The sequence below is a fragment of the Stenella coeruleoalba genome, assembly GCF_951394435.1.
Source record: "Stenella coeruleoalba genome assembly, chromosome: 15".
Taxonomy (NCBI): domain Eukaryota; kingdom Metazoa; phylum Chordata; class Mammalia; order Artiodactyla; family Delphinidae; genus Stenella; species Stenella coeruleoalba.
The window spans coordinates 28142048-28168366 of NC_137161.1; the positions used below are offsets into that span (position 1 = coordinate 28142048).

The 26319-nt window shown below is 40.1% G+C and overlaps 1 protein-coding gene across 1 annotated transcript; it reads right to left on the minus strand.

The window, feature by feature from the left end:
- Window positions 1-303: 303 nt before the first annotated feature.
- On the minus strand, window positions 304-10222 carry SIRPB2 (signal regulatory protein beta 2; the record flags this gene model as incomplete). Its single annotated transcript, XM_079943765.1, has 5 exons — window positions 304-401; window positions 1471-1536; window positions 2077-2418; window positions 3498-3863; window positions 10102-10222. 5 exons carry the CDS (start codon window positions 10220-10222, stop codon window positions 304-306), a joined length of 993 nt encoding a protein of 330 aa, XP_079799891.1.
- Between the last annotated feature and the right edge of the window lie 16097 nt (window positions 10223-26319).

The window sequence follows — 26319 nt, forward strand, 5'->3', positions numbered from 1 at the left end:
GGCAAGGTCTTGAAGAACAAGGAGGGCTTGAACAGGCTGAGAAGAGAGAGGAAGGCAAGTCAGAGGGGAGCCCAGTGCCAAATGGGGAATTTCGCCAGGTGAAAGGAAATCGGGTGTAGGGAATCTGGAGTTCGTCATGAGGCCTGAGGGCAACTGGAGGCTGGAATTGGAGGCAGAGGAATGATTGGGGAGTCCCTGGCCCTCTCTTAGAGGACCCACTCTAGGGCTGACCAGTCATCCATACCCCATGCCCCATGCCAAGATGAGCACAGCTGCTGGGCCTGAATTTTTGACATCTTCTTGTCAAGGATTCCTCCGGTGGGCAGCCAGGGCCAGCAGGACTGCAGCCAAGGTCACAGCTTTCAGTCCCAGGACCACAAGAGTGAGCACAGACAGGAGGCCTAGGGGACACAGGGGAAAGCTCAGGAAGGATCCCAGCTGAGCCCCCAACAGCCCACACCTCAGTGCCTCTATGCTGGAGTTGGGTCAAACTTCTGTATAACCTCTGGGGCCTCATCCTTTTTACCCTGGAAGAGATCAAAGACCTCCCATCCCCCTGTCCCAGGCTCGAAGAGCCTTTGCCCAATATCCTACCTGTACCTTTAATCATTTGACAACATCTCTGACCTCTGATAACAATAGAAAATTGCTTTCGTTATAGACTGCTCAGCTCCTCTGTCCCAGGCCCTGAGCTAAGCACTTCCTAATTGCCTTATATAATCCTCAAACTAATCTTGCAAGGTAGGATAGCAATCCAGCTTGTATAGATAAGGAGACAGATCCAGAGTGGGGAAGTGATTTGCTCAGGTCTACATGTGTCAAAGTAGTGATGGGACCAAGTGATTTGGCTCCCAAGAATGGCAGGAACAGGGCTGAGCATCAGGGAAGCTAACCTGGTCACCTCTATTCCAAGTTTGCCCCAGTCATCAAGTGCCCTTGAGTGTACCTTGAGGTGATGTGACAGGCACAGTTCTGGGCACTTGACACATGTGGCCCCATTGGATCTGTACATAACCCCATGAGGTAGGTTCTCTGTTTCTTATCTCCCTTCCTCCCCCTAGATCACAGAGCAGGGCACCAGAGATTCAAGGAGTAAGGCAACTTGTCCATAATCTCACAGCTAGAAAGGGGCTCAATCCAGGAAGCCTGGCTACAAAGCCATGTTCTTCAGCACTGTTAAGCACAGCTTCATAGTTCAGCCTTGCTCTGAATCACGGGGAGCTCACCACCTCGTAAGCAAGACTGCCCACTGAACAGTTAGCACTGACTGTTAGAAAGTCCTTCCTTTGACTGAGCTTTAATGTGGTTCTCTGGGTTCTGGTTCTGCAGCTGAGATGGAGTCCTGGGAACTGTCTTAGTGGCAGAAGGGCCCTAGAAGTCTGGGACTGCACCTTTCCCATGGCCAAGCCATCTCTGGCCCCACTTACCTGTGGGAGCCTGGTTAACGCCACTGGAGATAGGTACACTCACCTGATGGAAATACCTTGGCTGCACGTTCATTGGTGAATTCTGACTCTTGGAGAGAAGTGTGCTTTGCTGCAAGGGAGAGAAGTGGTCTCACACTCCCCTTTCTTTCTATCACTCCACTTCTTGAGTCCCTGTGTTAGGAGCTGGGGTCCCTGAGATGAGTCTGCCAGTTTCTGCCTGGGATGGGGGCTAGAAGTCAAGCCCTGTAGTTAGAACTGCATGAGCCTCTCTGGGGTAGGGACAATGCTTGCTTCATTGCAGTGTCTGCAGCACCTAGTAGTAGAGTAGTGTAGAGTAGTCAACAGGCATGTAATAGATGTTTGTTGAATCATTAACAGTCTATAAAATGTTCTGTGGAGCTCAGAATGGGGATAAATTAACTCTGCCTGGGAGAAGGAGAAGGTTTCACAGAGGAGGGGCTATTTTTGCTGGGCCTTGAAGGATGAGTAGAAGTTCTCTGTAGAAAAGGAGAAAGCATTCCAGGCAGAGGGAATAGCTTATGTAAAGACCTTGAGGCTAAGAAGAGCTAGCTTGTTTGGGACATGATGAAATTTTCCTTGTGGACCACCTCCCCCTCTCCCCCAACATCTCCTAAACCACCTGTCTCACCTTTGACTCTCAGCCTGGTGCCCTGTCCAGATAGGTATTGCCCGTTGGGTTTCCTCTGAAACTTTACACAGTAATAAGTGCCTGAATGCTCAGTGGAGATGCCATGCAGAAGAATGCTGAAATCATTGTTGGAAGCCCGGACCGCTGTCACATTGGGGTAGGAGATACCTCTAAAGTTGTAAATGGCCTCCCGGCTCAGACCAGCTCCCCGAAACCACCTGATGGGTCCGGGGGGACCATCTCCAAGCACCGTGCAGTTCAGGAAGACAGTGTCTCCAGTGGTTGCCAACACCAACTCCTGGGGTTGGATGATCCAGAGGTCTGGCTCTGGGTCCCCAGCTCCTGCAGCCAAAGAGAGGACTTTGTTGTTCCCTCTCTCCCTCCGTAGTCCAATCATTTCCTCCCTCATATCTACCCTCCCTTTGCTTCCCCTGTTTTCTTCACTCAGTCACTCCCTCCCACATTCCCTTGTTATTCACTAATTGATTCACTCAGTAAAGGGATTCTCAGTACCTACTATGTGCTGATGCTAGGATTGGGGAAAAGGAAGCTTGCTAAGACCTACAAATGTCCTGCCCTGGAGAAGTTCTCAGTCTGGGGGTGGAGATGGTCCAGAAAATCCCCCTGAGGTTGGAAACCCAGAGGACTGCAAGACTAAGAGAGGCTTGGAAGGAGTCAGAGAAGACTTCCTGAAATGCTTGCATTAAGTTAAAATGAACCCCCCTCCCCACCCCACCACACATACATGGATACCCTCCATGTCAACGGTTTACGGGGGTTTCACAAACATCAATTCTTCTATTTCATCACCTGAATATCCCTTGAAGTAGGAATTTTGTTGCCTATTTTGCAAGTTAAGCACTTGAAGGAGAGAGAGCTGAAGTGACTAATTTAAGAACACATTTCTACTGAATGACAGACCCAGGATTTGGGTGTCCAGGTCACCAATGGTGGACTTATAGATAGTATGACTGGTTATTTGGGGATTAAATGATCAGCCCCAGTTCTTGACTCTCCTCTGATAGTGTGGCACATCCATACTCTTGCTGTGGATTCATGGTGGCCAGGTACACTTCCTTGTCTCTTAACTTTGATCTTAGCCATGTGACTTGCTTTAGTCAATGGGCTGTTAGCAGATGTTATATGAGTAGAAGCTTGAAATGTGCTTAGGGTGTTGGGACTTGCCCTCTTGTGCTTCTGCCATCTCCATGAGAAATATGTACTCTGGCCAAACTTCTGGGCCCTGGAATGAGACATGTAGAACAGAACCACTCCAGCTGCCTGTAAATGTGTGAGTGAGACATACTAATTGTTATATGCCACTGAGATTTTGTGTGTGCAGCATGATTGTGGATAAAGGTGACAGATGCAGGGAGACAGATCAGAGCAGAATGCTATGACCTGCAGGGCCTGATACTCACTCTTCACAAGCACAGAGGTGCCCTCGTCCAGCTTCTTTCCTGAGTGCTCATTCAAGCCATCAAGTCTCACACAGTGGTAGCTTCCAGCATGTTTCGCGGTGACATTGTGGATATAGATGGAATAGTCGCAATTAAGTGGTTCCAGTGTCTTCTGGATCATGGGCATTACCCCGGGGAAGAAGCCATGTTTGAAGTTATAAATTTCCTGCTGGTCCTGGTTGCTCACCTTGACCCATTTTATCATGCCATCAGTGCAGGAGCCGACTACTGTACACCTCAGCAGGAGTGTCTCACCTTCTGCCACCAGCATGGGGCCTTCAGGCTGCAGGACCTGCCATTTACCCGCCTTGCTCTGCTCAGAAGCTCCTGCAACAGAGGAAGAAAGGCCTTGTGCTGGACTGGAGGGACTTGGAGCCCTAAGAGGCAAACTTAACATAAACCAGCCCTCAGCTGGTCAAGAACAATTGCTTAGAACACTTGAGGGGTGTTGTTGGAGAGGGAAGTAAAAGAGGAGATGAGGCAGCTGGCTGGAGAGAGAGAGAGAGAGCAGGGCTATTAAATGGATTACTTATGAGTAATAGATGGCACTTGAGTGCTCACCATGTGCCAGGCAATGCATGTATTATCTCATTTATTCCTCCAACACTCCTTAGAGGTTGGCAGCATCATCCCCATCTTACAATAGAAGACATTGAGAACCCAGAAAGAGTTAGGTAGCTTTCCCAGGATCACTGCTAATTGGGCTGAATTTTTCTCCCCCACAAATTCATATACTGAAGTCCTAACTCCCAGTACCTCAGAATGAGATTCCATTTGGAGATAGGGTCTTTAAATAGGTGATTAAGTTAAAATTAGTTCACATAGGTGGGTCCTAACCCAAATATAACTGGTGACCTTATAAGAAGAAGATAGATTGAACTATTGAGTTTGGCTTGAGACTGGGCACAGAGAAGGAAGGCCAAGCCCTCCCAATGGAAGTTCTTCTACACCTGGGTTATGAACAGCAGCTCAGGTACTCCCTCCAAGAGCTCTGTGAGGTTCTCCATTTCTGAGAGAAAACTAATATTCAAGGAGGTGCGGAAACCTGAGGGGCACCATGCATTCAGTAGGTGTCATGGCCAGGATTTGGACTCAGATCAACTGCCTCAAGATTCTGCTCACTACAGGTCATCAGCTTTGTGCCTCAAGTTTCCCTTCATCTGTGCTTCCATCAGGCCTTGGGAATAACTTGGTCTCATTCCAAGACTTTAGTTTGTATCGCGGTGTTTCTCAGTTGGGAGTGAGGTAGGGGAGTAGAATGAAGCAAACATTCCCTTCTAACAGGATCTAGGGAAGGGTTGTGGAATTCTAAATTAATTTCCCCTCATCTTCAGCTAGGCATGCACCATTAGCCACTAAGAACTGCCTCATAACTGTGACCAAGTGACACCCCACATTCAATCGTAGGAATTTCGTTTATCCTTAGTTCCAGGAAGTTCAGCAAACACCCACTCCCAAACACCATTATTTGAGTCAGTCAGACCTTGTTCTCTCTAATTCTTTCTAGTCGTTCTTCCCCTGGCCTCAGGTAGTTTCCTCACATGGATGTGCTAAACTGTGCCCATCACTCAGCACAGGGCTGAGAATAATGCCTGCTCCCACCTGTAATACTGGAAAACCTCATGATCGCCAGGGCAATGGGTAGACTACACAGAAGGGAGTACTCTCCTAGAGAGAGGTGCTCTGGTCCCACCTAGCAAATCTAGAAAGCAAGGTCCCAAAATAGTAAAATATAGTAACATTCTATTGTGAGGCTTATAATGCATGTGTAGGTAAAGTTAAGGCAATAATAGAATAAAGGCTGGTGTGGGGAGAATGTTAGTATACCATCATAAGGTTCTTAAACTATATGTGAAATGGTATGATATCACTTAAGGTAGATGTTGATAAATTACAGAGGTATATTATAAACCCTAAAACAACCACTAAACTTCAAAATAAAGTTATAGCTAATAAGCCAATAAAGGAGAGAAAATAACATTATAAAAATATTAAATTACCAAATGAAAACAGAAAAAGAGGAACAAGGGAACAAAGAACAAGTAGAACAAATAGGAAAGTAATAGATTTAGACCTAATCATATCAAAGATTACTTTAAATGTAAATGGTCTAAATATTCCCTGTAAAAGTTAGAGATTGTCAGATTGGACAAAAAAGTAATATCCAACTACATGTTGCCTACAAGAACTCCACTGTAAATATAAAGATGCAAATATGTTAAAAGAAGAATGATGGAAAAAGATGTATCATAGTAACACTAATCAAAAGCTGGAGTGACTATATTAATATCAGATAAAGTAGATTTTGGAGCAAAAAATATCTCCAGGAATAAAGAATGCCATTTGACAATGATAAAGGGGTAAAATAATCAAGAAGACATAAAACCCCCAAGCATTTATGCACCTAATAACAGAACTTGAAAGTATATGAAGCAAAACCCAACAGAACTGCAGGGAGAAACAGACAAATCCACAGTTACAGTCTGAGATTTCAATATCCTTATTTCAATAGTTGATAGAACAAATAGGCAGAAAATCAGAAAGAATACAGAAGATTTAAAAATACTATCAACAACTTAGTCTAATTGATATTTACAGAAAATTATATACCCAAATAGCAGGATATACAGTTACTTTCAATTGTACAAGGAACATTTACAAAGATAGAGCATGTTCTAAGTCATAAAAAAGTCTCAATAAATTTAAAAGAATTCAAGTCATGAAAAGCATGAACTTTGACCACAATGGAATTAAATTAGTAGAATCAGTAACAGACAGATGCCACGAAAACGTCAGATGTTTGAAAACTAATACATGAGTCAAAGACAAAATAAAAGGGTAATTAGGAAGTATTTTGATCTGAATGAAAACGAAAACACAGCATTAAAGTTTGTGGCATGTTGCTTAAGCTGGTGGATATTTTAGCATTAAATGCTTATTTAGGAAAGAAGAAAAGACTTAAATGAATGACCGTAGTTTCATCTTAAAGTAGAAAAAAGGAGCAAATTAAATCAAAAGTAAATAAAAGAAAGGAAACTACAAGGATCTGAGTGAAAATCAATAAAGTAGAAAACCAAAAACAATAGAGAAAATCAACAAGAATAAAATCTTTGAGAAGATCATTAAAACTAATACATCTCTAGCCCTTCTGAATGAGGAGAGAAGGAGAGCGAGAGAAAGAGAAAGAGAGAGAGAGTGTGAGACCCATAGATAGGTATCAGGAATGAGAGAGGTGACACCAGTACAGTTTTACAGGTATTAAAAGGATAATTAGGCATTGTTTCATGGCTATATATACTTAACAACACAAACAAATTTCTTGAAAATCACAAACTACGAAAGCTACCTCAAGAAGAGATAAATAGATGTTTCTATCTATTTAAAACATTTAATTTGTTTTAAAAACCTTCTCACAAAGAAAACTCCAAGTCCAGATAGCTTCACTGGTGAATTCTACCATATATTTAGATACAACACCAAAATCTTGATCGATAAAAGAACAAGTTGATAAATAAAAATTAAGAACTCTTAAAAGGAGTTCAAAAGACACTTGTGAAAGAAGAAAAGATAAGCCACAGAGTAGGAACAAATCTTTGCAAAGCATACATCTGATAAAAGGTTTGTAACCAGAATATACAAAGAATTCTCAAAACTTAATAATAAGAAACACAATTTAAAAATGGGAGTTGAACCGACCCTCATCAAAAAAATGCACGTGAAAGATATTCAACATCATTACACATTAGGGAAATGCAAATTAAAACTACAAACAGATATCACCACACACCTTTTAGTATGACTAAAATTGAAAAGGCTGACTATACCAAGTGTTGGCAAGGATGTGGGGGAAATGTTATCCTCCTACATTGATGATGAAAATGTAAAGTGGTACAACCACTTTGGAAAACACTTCGGCAGTGTCTTAAAAAGTTAAACAATCACCTACCATATGATCCAGTCATTTTATTCTTAAGTATTTTCCCAAGAGAAATGAAAGCATGTGTCCACACAAAGACTTTTATATGAATGTTCAAAGATGCTTTATTTGTAATAGCCCCAAACTGTGAAAAACCCAAATGTCTGTCAATAGGTTAGTGGAAAAACAAACTGGTTTATCCATAAGGTAGCTAGAAATGAAAAGAAATGACTATTGATATGTGCAACAATATGAATGAATCTCAGAATAATTACAATGAGTAAAAGAAGCCAGGCAAACAGGAGTATATACTGTATGATGTCTGTTGTATAAAGTTCTAGAAATTGCAGACTACTCTATCGTGATGGAAAGCAGATAAGCTGTTGCCTGGGGAGGAGGAGGAGTGGAAAGGGTGAATCACAAGGAAACTTTTATGGGTGTTTGAGGTATTCCTCAACTTGATTATCTTGGTGATAAGTTCACAAGTGTGAAATGTCCAATGCCCACAAAACTTGTCAAATTGTACGCCTTAAATATGTACAGTTTATTGTATGTCAATTATACCTCAATAAAGCTGTTAAAAATTTGTAAAGATGAAGCTTCTGTGTGTGATGAGAAAGGGAGAACTAATGGAGTAGAGGCAGTGGGAGGAGATGAGGGCTCAGAAAGTCTCATGATTCTTATCCCAGTTGGGGTGAGTCTGGGAAAGTGAAATAGCAGGGAGGAAACTGGAGCCTGGAATAAGGCCCGGTGCCCCACACCCCTCTCTCTCTCCCTTTCTTGATTCTCCTTCTTTGTTGTCACATGGACTTTGGGAATTGTCCTCGGTGCTTTGTCTCTACCTTAGCTGTGGGGCTGGACCATTCCCTTTCTCACAGCTCTGGGATTTCTTTCCACCCATTTTCCATCTGCATGCTCTTGTTTTTCATGATTCCTATTGAGGGGTTCCCTTTTGGAAGCATGATAGAAATCAACATTTTTCAAAAATATTTTGAATATATTTTATCCCGATTAGTTTAGATATATGATTTCCTACCCTAGTGCCTAACATGTAACGGACACTCAAAAGTCTTTGTGAAACGAGTTAATAAGAATTACGATTCACATTTTCCTCGAGAAAACCAGCTGGAAGAAGAGAAGTGGTGCCCCAAGTCACAGCCAGTGAACGAGGGAGCATCCAGGTCTGACTCCACACCAGGGTCCCACTGGGGCCTCTCTTGGGGGTGACAATTCTGGAGGACCCTAGGTGTGATGAACAGAATCTGGATCTCAGTAGGGCTTGGGGCAGAGACCCACATGGGCAGGTGGTGGAATGAGCCCACTGATAGCCATGCATCTTGTCTGGTGGATCAGAGGGTTCTGGGCTCAGAGGGTGAGTTGTACCCAGAAGGCCCAAAACTCAGGAGCTAAATCAGCCTGATCCTGACTTAGAGGAGACATGGGTATGATAATAACAGCCAACAGTTATTAAATCTTTACATCGTGCCAGGTATTTACAGGCATTATCTCATTGAATCCTCCAAACAAAGAGGTGGGTCCCAGGATTAGTTGCATTTTGGCTCATGGATGTTTGATTTGTATCGGTGCACAGGGCCCAGAGCTTAGACAGGCCTCATGCTTGCCTTAATGCTCTACTGCTGCTGTCTTAAAATTCTTAATACTTTTTTTTTAACGTCTTTATTGGAGTATAATTGCTTTACAATGGTGTGTTAGTTTCTGCTTTATAACAAAGTGAATCAGTTATACATATACATATGTTCCCATATCTCTTCCCTCTTGCGTCTCCCTCCCTCCCACCCTCCCTATCCCAACCCCCCAGGTGGTCACAAAGCACCGAGCTGATCTCCCTGTGCTATGCGGCTGCTTCCCACTAGCTATCTATTTTACGTTTGGTAGTGGATATATATGTCCATGCCACTCTCTCACATTGTCACAGCTTACCCTTCCCCCTCCCCATGTCCTCAAGTCCATTCTCTAGTAGGTCTGTGTCTTTATTCCCGTCTTACCCCTAGGTTCTTCATGCCCTTTTATTTATTTATTTATTTTAATTTTTTATTTAATTATTTTTTTCCTTAGATTCCATATATATGTGTTAGCATACAGTATTTGTTTTTCTCTTTCTGACTTACTTCACTCTGTATGACAGACTCTAGGTCCATCCACCTCACTACAAATATCTCAATTTCGTTTCTTTTTATGGCTGAGTCATATATCTTGAGAAAACCATAATTCAAAGAGTCATGTACCAAAATGTTCATTGCAGCTCTTAATACTTTTTGAACAAAGGATCTGTACTTTTATTTTTCACAAGGCTGGGCAAATTATGTAGCTGGTCCTGGGCTGAGCCTCACCATTTTTATATTTAATACAGTACCCCTAGAGAAAGGCCCCAAAGAGCAGTTCTTTGTAGATAGGCATACAAGTGTCTGAGCCAGAACCCGGCGGTATGAGCCCAGAGCCTGGGAGCTTAACATCCCTGTGCTGCCCAAGAAGTTCTGCTTCTCTCAACACTTGGTCTGCACTCTGCTGGGATCAGGAAAGTTCTCAGCTCTCCCCTCCCCCTCCACATTGGTGGGGTCAAGCCCCTGCTGGCACCTCTCTGTGGGATCAGCCAGGGGTGGATCCTGTTCTGTCCCAGATCCTACTCACCCCAGAGGACAAGGAGCAGTGCCAGCAGCCAGGAGCGGGGAGATGAATGAGCCAGGCGGGTAGGGGTGGGCATCACTGGGGGCAAAGTGTGCCTCCCGTGGTCTCCTAGACTGGCCACCATTCCGTTCTCTGATCGGTGTTGGAGTCTGAAGTGAGATCTCTGGGCAAGGCTTTTTCTGCTTCTCATGGCCAAGGCTACTCGGGGAAATATTTTCACTACAGCAAGACAAGGCTGCTGGTGTAAGAGGAAGAAGCTGGGTGAAGAAGTTTCCGGCTTTCGTGTCTGAGCAGTAGTTCCTGTAATCACTCTGTCAAAGACTTGACCTTTTCCAGATCCTGTCCTTGGCATGCTGGAAGGGATATGAGCATGGCTGTCATAGTGTGCCCTCAAGTCAGCCTGACTTTGGATCAAGAATCAGGTCTGCCTCTTCCTGGCTGTGTGACATTTCAAAGTCACTTGTCATCTTTGAGCCTTTGTTGCCTCATTTGCAAAATGGGGACAGTAACAATCCCTTCCTAAGAAAGGTGTTGCAGGAATGATACATGTGTGTGAGGGCTTAGCATAATGTAAAGGCTAAACATATTAGCCATCATTATTCATAATATGTAGGAAATAGAGGAGGTGATATTTGCTTAAGAAGGATTTATTATAAAGCAAGCTTCCCAGAGGTCTCCTTTTAACATTGCAGGGTGACACACACTCTCTTCCTAATTGTGTAATCTTGGGCAACTTTCTAAACCTCCATTTTCTGGGGTCCAAATGTAACACACTCGGATTGTGCAAAAATCTGTGTTTTGTGGCACCTTAATTTTCTGTAATTGATCTAAACTTCCTTGGGACCCCCCCCGCCCCATCATGCTACCTATCAGGAAGGAAAAGATTAAGTGTGCTAATTAATTCCAGGCTTTTCCAGGTCTGACAGCCTCTTTAGCTGCACTGTTTGGATTCAAATCTTGGCTTTACACGGATCTGGCTGTGTGACCCCAGGACAATCACTGATCCGTAAAATAAAAATAAAAATGTGCTTGCAAGTATGGGGTGGAGTAAGCACTGTATATGCTGCCATCATTCTCTCTTAGGTTAACTCAGTCTTTTCTAGAAAATAAAAGAAGCTCAAGTTTTCAGTGCTTCCCTTCTTCTTTCCTAATGCAGATGGTCCTGGGTGCAGAGGAAGCTGAAGTTTCTTTCTGGGGTAGAATAGTGGGCCTTGGGTTTGAACACTGTCTTGGGGTCTGGGTCTGTCTTGGAGGTTGGTCTAGTTTCATCCCTGAGCACTTTTCACTGGGTCTGTCAAGGTGTGGCTGGTCCTGTATGGCCTTTGGGACCTTTCATTGGCACCACTGCTAAATTGCATTGCTTCCTCTACTTGTTCTCCTGTTGAGGAGGCCCATCTATTGGAACCTCTTTGAACAGATCACAGGCCTAGAAAATTCCACCAGACCCTCAGGACCTCCATGTCATCCTCACAGGGGAACTTTTGAATCAGCCACTTATCTGTGTGAATTCCATTCTCAGCTATTTCTTTCATTCTCAAGTTTTTTAAAATTAGTTTAATTTATTTTAATAGGTAAGGCATTGTATTGGTTAGCTACTTCTGAGTAACAAATCATACCAAAAATGTTGTGACTTAAAACAATAACCATTTATTTAACTTGTGATTCTGTGGGTTGATAATTTCATCTGGGCTCAGCTCCATTGTTCTTCATACCTCTGCTGATTTTTGACTGGTATTGCCATGCATTCGAGATCTGCATCAGGTTGGCTAAACTGCTTTGCTACTGGGGTTGGCTGACTGTTGCCTGGGCCACCTCAGTTTTCCTCCATATGATCGCTCATTCTCCAGGAGGCTAGTCTGGGCTTGCGCAATTGAGAGGGACAGTTTTGAGAAACAGCAGAAGTTCTAAGGTACAATGTCACTTCTGCCACATTCTTTTGGCCAAAGGAAGTCACAAGACCAGACCAGATTCAAGGGATGGAAAATAGACTTCACCTCTTAATAAGAGGAGCTGCAAAATCAGATCGCAAAGGGCATGGATACAGGGAGGGGGTAAAGAATTATATGTATTTTTGTAATTTACCACAGGCATCCATGGGGTTCAAAATTCACATGATTTAAAGTCTCCTTCATAGGGCTCCCTAATATTACGTTCCCTAGGGTTAACCATGGTTGCAAGTTTCTGGAGACATTCAGTTCCCTCACTATTTCTGATCTGTTGCTCAGATGTCAGGTTGAACATGGCCCCTTGTGTGGTCTGTGGCACCCTAGGAAGGTTCCTGGACACCCTAAGAAGCCAGGTAAATCCCTTCTTCCCTAGGATTTCTAAATACACTTGGGGTTTGTATACGCCATTCTCACCACACCCCAGAGTTTTGACCCCAGGGTATGGTTGCCAGGACCCTAGCATCTCAACTCCTGCTCTTCCTCCCCCTTACTTGCCACCCTCATCAAATCATAGGGAAGACACCCCCTTCTTTCTTTCCTAACCTCAACTGTCTTCTGAGCAGATGGTCTTCTTTGTTTTGGCTGGAATCCCTTTGGCCCCCTCATTGAGGCAACAAGTCTTAGGCTCCATCTTTGATAAGGGACAGAACTGCACAGGAAGGACTGGACTACTGTGAGGAGGAAAAATGCACAAGGAAGTATATAAAAAATATTAAACTTGTCCCTTCACCATAAAAAGGATGCCATATGATTAGCATGTGGGGCACTGGCTCCCAGTAATTTCTCAGTATCTAGGAGCAGTGATTCTCCTCCAGGTTTAGTGGACTTGGTACTTGGTTGTTGCAGGAATGATGGTGTCTATTACTAGCTTGTGGAGTTAGTCTAAATTGTTTTCAACAGGGGCAACTGAGGTATATATAAAACACAAGTCCACACTTAACATTGACTTTTTGCTCTCTGCAAAAACGGAACTTTGTAAAACAACAACTTCTTCATTGTTTACCACAAAATGGAAAACCCAGTAAGCAAATCTAGGGAAAATATTCAACCTCATCAGCAAAAACAAACAAAAAACAAAACAAAAAAAAAAATTAAAAAACAGCACTGGTGTTTTTGTAATCAACATTTATCTCCATTCCTTTCTCTGTTCTCCTCTTTATCAGAGGAGCTAAACCCTGGGGACCACATTTTTCAGAACTCCTTGCCAGGTTTGCTTGGGATTCAGTTCTACTGAGGAGAGATGCTTGCATTAGATTTGGAAGGTGAAAGAGAAGGATAGGCATGATTGCCCCTCTAGAAATGGAGAGGGGAAGATGTGTGGGCATCAGAAGGTGACAAATGTGAGGTTTTGCAGTGGCCCCCACCGTAAATCTTCCATAAATCACTTGTAAATCACAGGCAGCTGTGACCACTGGTGGTGGGTTCCTATGAATATTGCAGATTCTTGGTTCTTCCAAAACTAGGAATAAACTAGGGAGCTAAAGCAGTGAGGATGTCCAGTGTTCTGTATGCAACAAATCTCCCAGTTTCCATGAGAATAAAGCAGGATTGCATGGCTTTTTTTCTTTTTCTGACCTGAACTTGAATTCATCTAGCATCATTTCAGCCATTTTCTTTTTCTTCCTTCCTTCCTTCCTTCCTTCCTTCCTTCCTTTCTTTCTTTCTTCTTTCTTTCTTTCTCCCTCTCTGTCTCACTCTCTGTCTCTCTTTCATTTTTTGGCTGGGCCACGTTGCATGTGGGATCTTAGTTCCCTGATCAGGGATCGAACCCATGTCCCCTGCATTGGAACAGCAGAGTCTTAACCACTGGACCGCCAGGGAAGCCCATTCTCTTTATTTAGAAGAGCATTTGGTGTCTCATTAATACTGAAACCTCTAGGTCCTTGAACCTGACTCTCTGCTGTTTGCAACTTGTCCTGTCCTGTGGCTTGATTCTCCTTTTTTGTCTATTTTTTCTTATTTTATGTCAAATCCCATGACATGTTTGTTGGTATTGCTTTAATTTTTGTTGAGGTATGACTTACAGAGTAGTGTATGTAAAGGAACAAAAATGTAGCTCACTGAAATTTTAGATTTTTAAAATTTCTGTATACATGCATGTAATCACCACCTCAAGATATTGAGTTTTTTTAAAAAAAATAATTAATTAATTTATTTATGGCTGTGTTGGATCTTCGTTGTTGCATGCGGGCTTTCTCTAATTGTGGCGAGCGGGGGCTACTCTTTGTCGCAGTGTGTGGGCATCTCATTGCGGTGGCTTCTCTTGTTGTGGAGCACGGGCTCTAGGTGAGCGGGCTTCAGTAGTTGTGGCACTCAGGCTCAGTAGTTGTGGCTTGCGGGCTCTAGAGCACAGGCTCAGTAGCTGTGGCACACAGGCTTAGTTGCTCTGCAGCATATGGGATCTTCCCGGACCAGGGCTTGAACCCGTGTCCCCTATATTGACAGGTGGATTCTTAACCACTATGCCACCAGGGAAGTTCCCTGCTCCTTTCTATTCAATCTCTGACTCCATAGGCAGCCACCAATCTATTTTCTGTCACCATAGATTGGTTTTGCTGATTCTTGAATTTCACATAAGTAGAATTATACGATGACTGGTGTCTGGCTTCTTTCACCCATCTTAAAGGGTTCTTTTGTGGATTATTTTTCTTTATTGTGGTTAAAAATATCTCCTACCAAGAAATCTACCATCTTAACCCTTTTAAAATGTACAATTCAGTAGTGTCAAATATATTTACATTGCTGGGCAACAGATAACAGAAAATTTTCATCTAGCAAAACTGAAACTATACCCACTAAACATTAACTATCCAGCCTTTTCCATGGCAACTGCCTTTCTACTTATTGTTTCTATGATTTTGACTACTTTAGATACTTAATATGAGTGGAGTCATGCAGTATTTTTCCTTTTGTGGCTGGGTAATTTTGCTTAGCATAATGTTCTCTAGCTTCAACCAAGTTGTAGCATGTGATGGGATTTCCTTCTTTTTATGGCTGAATAATATTCCATTGTATGGACATACCACATTTTATTTATCCATTTATCTGTTGATGGACATTTGGGTTGCTTATCTCTTGCTTATTGAGAATAATGCTGTGATGAACATGAACACGCAAATATCTCTTCAAGATCCCGCTTTGAATTCTTTTGGATATATACTGGAGGTGAGATCGTTGGATCATATAATAGTTCTCTTTTTAACATCTTTATTGAAGTATAATTGCTTTACAATGGTGTGTTAGTTTCTGCTTTATAGCAGTGAATCAGCTATACATATACATATATCCCCATATCTCCTCCCTCTTGTGTCTCCCTCTCATCCTCCCTATCCCACCCCTCTAGGTGGTCACAAAGCACCGAGCTGATCTCCCTGTTCTGTGCAGCTGCTTCCCACTAGCTATCTATTTTACATTTGGTAGTGTATATATGTCAATGCTACTCTTTCACTTTGTCCCAGCTTACCCTTCCCCCTCCCTGTGTCCTCAAGTCCATTCTCTATGTCTGTGTCTTTATTCCTGTCCTACCTCTATGTTCTTCAGAACCTTTTTTTTTTTTTAGATTCCCTATATATGTGTTAGTATACGATATTTGTTTTTCTCTTTCTGACTTACTTCACTCTGTATGACAGACTCATTTTTAAATTTTTTGAGAAACTTCCATACTATTTTCCATTCCCACCCACAGTGACCAAGGGTTCCCATCTCTCCACATCCTTGTCAGCACTTGTTATTTTTTGTTCTTTTAATAGTCACCATCCTAATGGATGTGAGATGATATCTCATTGTGGTTTTAAAAATTTAATTGAGTTTTTAATTGAGATATAGTTGACATCTAACATTATATTAGTTTAAGGTGTACAACACAATTATTTGACATTTGTATATTGAGAACTTTTAAGATTCACTCTCAGCAACTTTCAAATATTCAGTAGAGTATTATTAACCATAGTCACCATGCTGTACATTACATCCCCATGACTTACTTATTTTATAACTGGAAGTTAGGGCATTTTGACCTCCTTCACCTATTTTGTCTCCTGCCCCCACAGGTTCTGGCAACCACCAATCTGTTCTCTGTATCTGTGAGCTTGTTTGTTTTAGATTACATATTGTGAGATCATACAATATTTGTCCTTCTCTGTCCAACTTATCTCACTCAGCATAATGTCCTTAAGATCCATCCATATTGTCACACATGGCAAGGTTTCATTCTTTCTTATGGCTGAAAGGTATTCCAATGTACATATACACTGCATTTTCTTTATGCATTCATCTGTCAATGGACGCTTAAGACGTTTCCATATTTTGCCTATTGTAAATAATGCTGCAGTGAACACGGGGTGCATACATCTTTTTGAGTTAGTGTTGTCATTTTCTTCAGATAAATACCCAGAAGTGGAATTGCTGGATCATATGGCATATCTATTTTTAATTTTTTGAAGAAGATCAATACTGATTTTCATAGAGGTTGCACCAATTGACATTCCCACCAACAGAACACAAAGGTTCCCTTTTTTCCACATCCTCTTCAACATTTGTTACTTTTTGTCTTTTTTATAATAGCCATTCTAACAGGTGTGAGATGATATTTCATTGTGGATTTGACTTGAATTTCCCTGATGGCTAGTGATGTTGAGCACATTTTCATGTGCTTATTGGCTGTCTGTATGTCTTCTTTGGAAAAATGTCTATTCAGATCTTCTGCCCATTTTTATTTTTTTTTTATTTTATTTTTTTTATTTTTTTTTTAACATCTTTATTGGGGTATAATTGCTTTACAATAGTGTGTTAGTTTCTGCTTTATAACAAAGTGAATCAGTCATACATAAACACATGTTCCCATATGTCTTCCCTGTTGCGTCTCCCTCCCTCCCACCCTCCCCATCCCACCCCTCCAGGCTGTCACAAAGCACCGAGCCAATATCCCTGTGCCATGCGGCTGCTTCCCACTAGCTATCTACCTTACTGCGTTTGTTACTGTGTATATGCCCATGACTCTCTCTCGCCCTGTCACAGCTCACCCTTCCCCCTCCCCATAACCTCAAGTCCGTTCTCTAAGAGGTCTGCGTCTTTATTCCTGCTTTACCCCTAGGTTCTTCATGACATTTTTTTCTTAAATTCCATACATATGTGTTAGCATACGGTATTTGTCTTTTTCTTTCTGACTTACTTCACTCTGTATGACAGACTCTAGGTCTATCCACCTCTGCCCATTTTTAAGTTGGGTTGTTCGTTTTTTTGATGTTGAGTTGTATGAATTCTTTATATATTTTGGATATTAACCCCTTATAAGATATATGATTTGCAAATATTTTCTCCCATTTAGTAGGTTGTCTTTTAATTTTGTTGATAGTTTCCTTTGCTGTGCAGAAGCTTTTTAGTTTGATATAGTCCCACTTGTTTATTTTTGCTTTTGTCGCCTTTGCTTTCTGGTGTCAGTTTCAAAAAAAAAATCATCACCCAAACTGCTGTCAGGAAGCTTATAGCCTGTTTCTTCTAGGAGTTTTATGAGTTCAGGTCTTACATTAAAGTCTTTAATCCATTTTCAGTTAATTTTTGTGTATGGTGTATTATAGTGGTTAGTTTCATTCTTTTGCCTGTGACTGCCAGTTTTCCCAAAACCATTAATAAAGAGACCATCCTTTTCTCATTGTATGTTCTTGGCCTCTTTGTTGTAAATTAATTGATCATATATTTGTGGTTTATTTCTGGGCTGTCTATTCTGTTTCATTGTTCTATATGTATTTATGCCAATATGATGTTGTTTTGATTACTATAGCTTTGTTAATATAGTTTGAAATGAGGAGTGTGATGCTTCCAGCTTTGTTCTTCTTTCTCAAGATTGTTTAGGCTGTTCGAGGTTTTTGTGGTTCCATACAAATTTTAGGATTGCTTGTTTTATTTCTGTGAAAATTACCATTGGAATTTTGATGGGAATTGAATTGAATCTATAGATTGCTTTGGGTAGTGTGGACATCTCATACTGGTTTTAATTTGCATTTCTGCTTAGTGATTTTAAGCATCTTTTCATATGCTTGTTGGCCATTTGTATTTCTTCTTTTGGAGAATTGTTTATTCAAGTCTTTTGCCCATTTTTGATCAAGTTATTTTTGTTGTAGTTGTTGAGTTGTAGAATTTTCTAGATATTAACCCCTTAGCTGATATATGATTTGCAAATATTTTCTCCCTTTCTGTAGGTTGCCTTTTCACCTTGTTGATTGTTTTCTTTGATGCATAGAAATATTAAGGTTTGATGTAGTCCCATTTGTCAATTTTCATGTTTGCTGCCTTGGTTTTGGGGTCATATCCAAAAAATCATTGCCAAACTTAATGTCATGAAAATTTCCCCTATATTTTCCTCTAGAATTTTTACACCTTTAAGACTTACATTTAGATCTTTAATCCATTTTTGGGGGTTAATTTTTGTATATGATTGTAAGGTAAGGGTCCAACTTCATTCTTTTGCATGTAGGTATCCAGTTTCCCCAACACCATTTACAAAATCTATTATTATTTCCCCACTGAGTGATCTTGGCATGCTTGTTGAAAATAATTTGGCTATATATGGAAGGGTTTATTTTTGGGGTCTCTATTCTATTCTACTGTTATATATCTACATCTATATCTATCTATATCTATATTTATGCCAGTACGACACTGTCTTGAATATTACTGCTTTGTTGTATGTTTTGATATCAGGAAGTGTGAGGTCTCCAATTTTATTATTCATTTTCAAGATTGTTTTGGCTATCAGGATCCCTTGAGATTCCATGTGAATTTTAGGATATTTTTCTATTTCTGCAAAAAAGGTCTTTGGAATGTTGATAGGAATTGCATTGAATCTGTAGACTGCCTTGGGTACTATGAATATTTCAACAATATTAAGTCTTTCAATCATGAACATGGAATGTCTTTCCATTTATTTATATCTTGTTTGATTTCTTTTAACAAAGTGTTATAGTTTTCACTGAATGGGTCTTTTACCTCCCTGGTTAAGTTTATTCGTAAGCATTTTATTCTTTTTGATGCTATAGTAAATGGGATTATTTTCTTTATTTCCTTTTTGGATTGGTCATTGTTAGTTTATAGAGGCACAACTGATTATCATATGTTGATTTTTTATCCTGAGACTTTGCTGAACTCATTTATTAGTTATAAAGTTTGTGTGTGTGTAATCTTTTTAAATTAATTAATTTTTGGCTGTGTTGGGTCTTTGTTTCTGTGCCAGGGCTTTCTCTAGTTGTGGCAAGCGGGGGCCACTCTTCGTCACAGTTCGCGGGCCTCTCACTATTGCGGCCTCTCTTGTTGCGGAGCACAGGCTCCAGACGCACAGGGTCAGTAGTTGTGACTCACGGGCCTAGTTGCTCCGCGGCATGTGGGATCTTCCCAGATCAGGGCTCAAACCCCTGTCCCCTCCATTGGCAGGCAGATTCTCAACCACTGCACCATGAGGGAGGCCCGTGTGTGTAATCTTTAGTGCTTTCTGTGTATGATTGCATTTCATCTGAAAATAGAGATAATTTTACTTCTCTCCAACTTGGATGCCTTTTATTTCTTTTCTTGTCTAATTGATCTAGTACTATGTTGAATAGTAGTGGCAAGAGTTGTTATCTTTGTTCCTGACCTTAGAGGAAAAGTTTTCAGTCTTTCACCATTGAGTATGATGTTAGCTGTCAGCTTTTCCTGTAAGGCTTTTATTATGTTGAGGTAATCTCCCTCTATTCCTAGTTTGTTGAGTGTGTTTATCATGAAAGGGTGTTGAATTTTGTAAGATGCTTTTTCTGTCTCAATTAAGATAATCATGTGGTTTTTGTTCTTCATTTTGTTATTATGGTGTGTTACATTGATTGGTTTTTATATGTTGAACCATCCTTGCATTCCATTTATAAATCTCACTTGTTCATGGTATATAATCATTTTCATGTGCATTGAATTTGATTTGCTAGTATTTGTTGAAGATTTTTGCATGACCATTCATCAGGGATACTGGTCTGTAGTTTTCTTTTCTTGAGTCTTTGTCTGTTTTAATATCAGAGTAATGCTGAAGTTTGAAGTATTTCTTCCTCTTCAATTTTTGGAAACCCTGGGGAGGATTGGTACTCATTCTTCTCTAAATTTTTCATAGAATTCCCCAGTGATGCCATCTGGTTATGGGATTTTCTTTTTTGGAAGGTTTTTGATTACTGCTTCATTCTCCTTACTTATTATAGGGAAATTCAGATTTTTATTTCTTCATGATTCAGTCTTGTTATGCTGTATGTTTCTAGAAATTTATCTATTTCTTGTAGGTCATCCAATTCACTGACATATAATTGCTATATTAGTCTCTTTTTAATTTCCATGACATTTATTGTAGTGTTCTTCTTTCATTTCTAATTATGGTTATTTAAGTATTTTATCTTTTTTCTTAGGTGGTCTAGTATTGGTATGTTGATTTTGATGATCTTTAGAAAGATTAATTCTTGGTTTTATTGATTTTTTCCATTGTTTTCTATTGCATTTATCTCTGCTCTAATTTTTTTTTTCCTTTGGTACGCGGGCCTCTCACTGTTGTGGCCTCTCCCGTTGCGGAGCACAGGCTCTGGATGCGCAGGCTCAGCGGCCATGGCTCATGGGCCCAGCCGCTCCGCGGCATGTGGGATCTTCCCGGACCGGGGCATGAACCCGTGTCCCATGCATCGGCAGGCGGACTCTCAACCACTGCGCCACCAGGGAAGCCCTCTGCTCTAATTTTTACTATTTCTTTCTTCTCCTAATTTTAGGTTGAGTTTGTTCTTCATTTATAGTTCCTTTAGGCATAAAGTTAGGTTGTTGATTTGAAATATTTCTTCTTTTTTAATGCAAATGTTTACAACAATAAACTTGCCTCTTAGTACTGATCCCATAAGATTTGGTATGTTGTGTTTTCATTTTCGTTTGTCTCCAGATATTTTAAAATTCTTCTTTGATCCATTGCTTGCTTAAGAATGAATTATTTAATTTCCGCACATTTGTGGATTTTCCTGTTTTCTTCTGCTATTGATTTCTAGTTTATTGCATTGTGATCAGAGAAGATATTTGTATGAATTAAATCTTCTTAAATTTGTTAAACTTGTTTTGTGGCCTAACTTGTGATCTAACTTAGGGAAGGTTTCATGTGTGCTGGAGAAGATTGTGTATTCTACCATTGGGTGGAGTGCTCTGAATATGTCTGTTAGGTTCAATTGATCCTTTGTTCTTTTGTCTGATTATTCTATCCATAAATGAAAGTGGGGTTTTGAAGTCTCATATTATTACTATGTTTCTGTCTATTTCTCTCTTCAGTTCTTCAATGTTTACCTCATATATATGGGAGTTCAAATGTTAGATGCATATGGATATACAACTGTTATATCTTCTTGGTGAATTAATATCCTTTTAGCATCATATAATGTCCTTCTTTGTTGCTTGTGGCATTTTTTTGGTCATAAAATCTATTCTGTCTGATATGAGTATGGCCATCCCTACTCTATTTAGGCTCCTATGTATGTGGAATATCTTTTCTCTTACTTTCTCTTTTAATCTGTGTAGATCTTTAGATCTAAAGTGAAGCTCTTGGGACTTCCCTGGTAGTCCAGTTGTTGGGGCTCCACGCTCCCAATGCAGGGGGCCTGGATTGGATCCCTGGTCAGGGAGCTGGATCCCACATGCTGCAACTAAAAGATCCTGCATGTTGCAACTAAAAGGATCCTGCATGCCTCAGCTAAAGATCCCACATGCTACAATGAAAGTCTTGTGCATGACAGTGAAGATCCTGCACACTGTGGCTCAGCCAAATTAAAAAAATAAAAAGTGAAGATCTTGTAGATGGAATATAGTTGAATCCTTTTTTTTTTAAATATATCTGGTCAATCTATGTCTTTTAATTAAGGTGTTTAATCCATTTACATTTATAGTTTTTACTGATATGTAGTTACTACTACTGCCATTAAAATTTTTTTCCTGTATGTCTCATAGCTTTATTGACCATCCATTCTTCCCTTGCTGCTTTATTTGTGTTTTGTTGATTTGTTTCATTATGTACTTTGATTTTCTTCTCATTTACCTTTGTGTATATTATATATTTTTTATGGTTACCATTGTAACTATATAACATGTCTTGAAGTTGACCTATATTTTAAACCAATAACAACTTACCTTTAATTACATATAAAAATGTTACTTCTTTACCTCTCTGTCCCCTGTTTTATGTTATTGATGGCACAAATTACCTCTTTTTGTATTGTGCATTTATTAATACAGATTTATGATTATTTTAATCTTCTTGTTTAAAAATTCCATGCCACTTTTACACACCTACATGGCAATACTACAAGATTCTGTATTTCTCTATACATTTACCTTTATCAGGGAGTTATATTGCTCTTCATTGTACTTTTGCTTCAACTTGAAGTATTTTTTTCAGCATTTTCTTGTAGAACAAGTCTACTGTTGATGAACAACATCAGCTTTTGTTTATCTTTGAAACTCTTAATTTATCTTTCTTTTTGAAGTATAATTTGGCTCAGTATAATATTCTTTTTTAAAATTTTAATAACAAATTGTATTTAATTCAATATATCCAAAATATTATCACCTCAACTTGTAATAAATATGATTATTAATAAGACATGTTACATTTTTTACTCTTATGATATTTTTGAAATCTGGTGTGTATTTTACACTTACATCTCAATTTATTTTTTTATTTTTAAATTAATTTTTATTAGAGTATAGTTGATTTAAAATGTTGTGTTAGTTGCTGCTGTACAGCAAAGTGAATCCACTATATGTATACATATATACCCTCTTTTTTTGGATTTCCTTCCCATTTAGGTCACCACAGAGCACTGAGTAGAGTTCCCTGTGTTATACAGCAGGTTCTCATTAGTTATCTATTTCATACATAGTGTATATATGTCAATCCCATTCTCCCAATTCATCCCATCCCCCCTCCCCTCTCTGGTATCCATACGTCTGTTCTGTACATCTGTATCTCTATTTCTGCTTTGCAAATAAGTTTATCCATATCATTTTTCTACATTCCACATATAAGCAATATTATGCAATATTTGCTTTTCTCTTTCTGACTTACTTCACTCTGTATGACAGTCTCTAGGTCTATCCATGTCTCTGCAAATTGCACAGTTTCATTCCAGTTTATGGCTGAGTAATATTCCACTGTATATATGTACCACATCTTCTTTATCCATTCTTCTGTTGATGGACATTTAAGTTGCTTCCATGTCCTGGCTATTGTAAATAGTGCTGCAGTGAACATTGGGGTGCATGTATCTTTTTGAATTATGGTTTTCTCTGGGTATATGTCCAGGAGTCGGATTGTGGGGTCATATGGTATAGTATATAGTATAGTATATAGAATACATATAGTATAGTATTCTTGATTGAAAGTTTTTTTCAGCTCTTTGAACATATCATTCTCCTCACTTCTAGCCTACAAAGTTTCTGCTGAGAAAATCACTGATAGTCTAACAGGAACACATTGCTTTTTCTCTTGCTGCTTTCTAGATTCTATATTTTTCTGTGATATTTGACAGTTTGATTATGGTGTGTCTCAGTGTGTGTCTCTTTGGATGTATCCTGACTAGAGTTCTCTGCGATTCTTGAATTTGTATGTCCATTTACTTCCTCAGATTTGGGAAGTTTTTGGCCATTATTTCTTGAAATAGGCTGTCTGCCCCATTCTCACATTCTTCTTCTTCTCAGACTCCCATACGTGTATGTTGTTCCACTTGATGTTGTCCCATAAGTTTTTTAGAATCTCTTCACTTTTAATTCTTTTTTCTTTTTGCTCCTCTGACTTGGTAATGTAGAAACTATTGTATTCAAGTTCACTGATTCTTTCTTCTGCCTGGAAAGTCAGCTGTTGATTGACTAAGTGAAAGTTTCAATTCAGTTATTGTATTCTTCAGTTCCAGAATTTATTCTTTTCTTTTTCTGATTTTTTTATTGGAGTATAATTGCTTTAAAATGTTGTGTTCGTTTCTGCTGTACAATGAAGTGAATCAGCATATATATACCTATATCACCTCCCTCTTGGACCTCCCTCCAACCCCCCACCCCATCCCTCCATCTAGGTTGTCACAGAGCACTGAGCTGTGCTCCCTGTGCTATACAGCAGGTTCCCACTATATCTATTTTACACATGGTAGTGTATTTGTGTCAAATCTAATCTCCCAATTTGTCCCACCTTCCCCTTCCCCACCGTGTCCACATGTCCTTTCTCTATCTCTATGTTTCTATTCCTGCCCTGCAAATAGGTTCATCTGTACCATTATTCTAGATTCCACATATATGCATTAATAAACGATATTTGTTTTTCTCTTTCTGGCTTACTTCACTCTGTATGACAGACTCTAGGTCCATCCACATCTCTACAAATGACCCAATTTCATTCATTTTTGAATGCAGCACATGGGCTTTATCTAGTCGTGGTGAGCAGGAGTTACTCTTTGTTGTGGTGTGCAGGCTTCTCATTGCAGTGACTTCTTTTGTTGCGGAGCATGGCCTCTAGGCACCCGGGCTTCAGTAGTTGCGGCTCATGGGCTCTAGAGTTCAGGCTCAGTAGTTGTGGTGCATGGGTTCAGTTGCCCCACAGCGTGTGGGATCTTCCTGGACCAGGGCTTGAACCCGTGTCCCCTACATTGTCAGGCAGATTCTTAACCACTGCACCACCAGGGAAGCCCTCATTCCTTTTTACGGCTGAGTAATATTCCATTGTATATATGTACCACATCTTCTTTATCCATTTATCTGTCGTTGGACGTTTAGGTTGTTTCCATGTCCCGGCTATTGTAAACAGTGCTGCAATTAACATTGGGGTACATGTGTTCTTTTGAATTATGGTTTTCTCAGGGTATATACCCAGTAGTGGGATTGCTGGGTCATATGGTAGTTCTATTTGTAGCTTTCTAAGGAACCTCCATACTGTTCTCCATAGTGACTGTATCAATTTACATTGCCACCAACAGTGCAAAAGTGTTCCCTTTTCTCCACACCCTCTCCAACATTTATTGTTTGTAGAATTTTTGATGATGGCCATTCTGACTGGTGTGAGGTGATACCTCATTGTGGTTTTGATTTGCATTTCTCTAATAATTAGTGATGTTGAGCATCTTTTCATGTGCCTCTTGGCCATCTGTATGTCTTCTTTGGTGAAATGCCTATTTAGTTCTTCCACCCATTTTGTAATAGGGCTTTTTTTTTTTTTTTATATTGAGCTCCATGAGCTGTTTGTATATTTTGGAGATTAATCCTTTGTCTGTTGCCCCGTTTGCAAATATTTTCTCCCATTCTGAGGCTTGTATTCTTGTCTTACTTATGGTTTCCTTTGCTGTGCAAAAGCTTTGAAGTTTCATTAGGTCCCATTCGTTTACTTTTGTTTTTATTTTCATTACTCCTGGAGGTGGATCAAAAAAGGTTTTGCTGTGATTTATGTCAAAGAGTGTTCTGCCTATGTTTTCCTCTAAGAATTTTATAGTGTCCAGCCTTACATTCAGGCATTTAATACATTTGGAGTTTATTTTTTTGTGTATGGTATTAGGTAGTATTCTAATTTCATTCTTATTTATTTATTTATTATTGGCTGCATTGGGTCTTTGTTGCTGTGCATGGGCTTCCTCTAGTTGTGGCAAGTGGGGGCTACTCTTCATTGCAGTGTGTGGGCTTCTCATTGTGGTGGCTTCTCTTGTTGTGGAGCATGGGCTCTAGGTGTGCAGGCTTCAGTAGTTGTGGCACACAGGCTCAGTAGTTGTGGCACATGGGCTTAGTTGATCCGCAGCATGTGGGATCTTACTGGACCAGCGCTCGATCCCGTGTCCCCTGCATTGCCAAGCAGGTTCTTAACCCCTGTGCCACCAGGGAAGCCCCTAATTTCATTCTTTTACATGTAGCTGTCCAGTTTTCCAAACACTACTTATTGAAGAGGCTGTCTTTTCTCCGTTGTATGTTCTTGCCTCCTTTTTCATAAGTTAGGTGACCATATGTGCATGGATTTATCTCTGGGCTTTCTAACCTGTTCCATTGATCTATATTTCTGTTTTTGTGCCAGTACCATACTGTCTTGATTACTGTAGCTTTGTAGTATAGTCTGAAGTCAGGGAGTCTGATTCCTCCAGCTCTGTTTTTCTGTCTCAAGATTGCTTTTTCTATTCAATGTCTTTTGTGTTTCCATACAAATTGTGAAATTTTTTGTTCTAGTTCTGTGAAGAATGCCATTGGTAGTTTGATAGGGATTGCGTTGAATCTGTAGATTGCT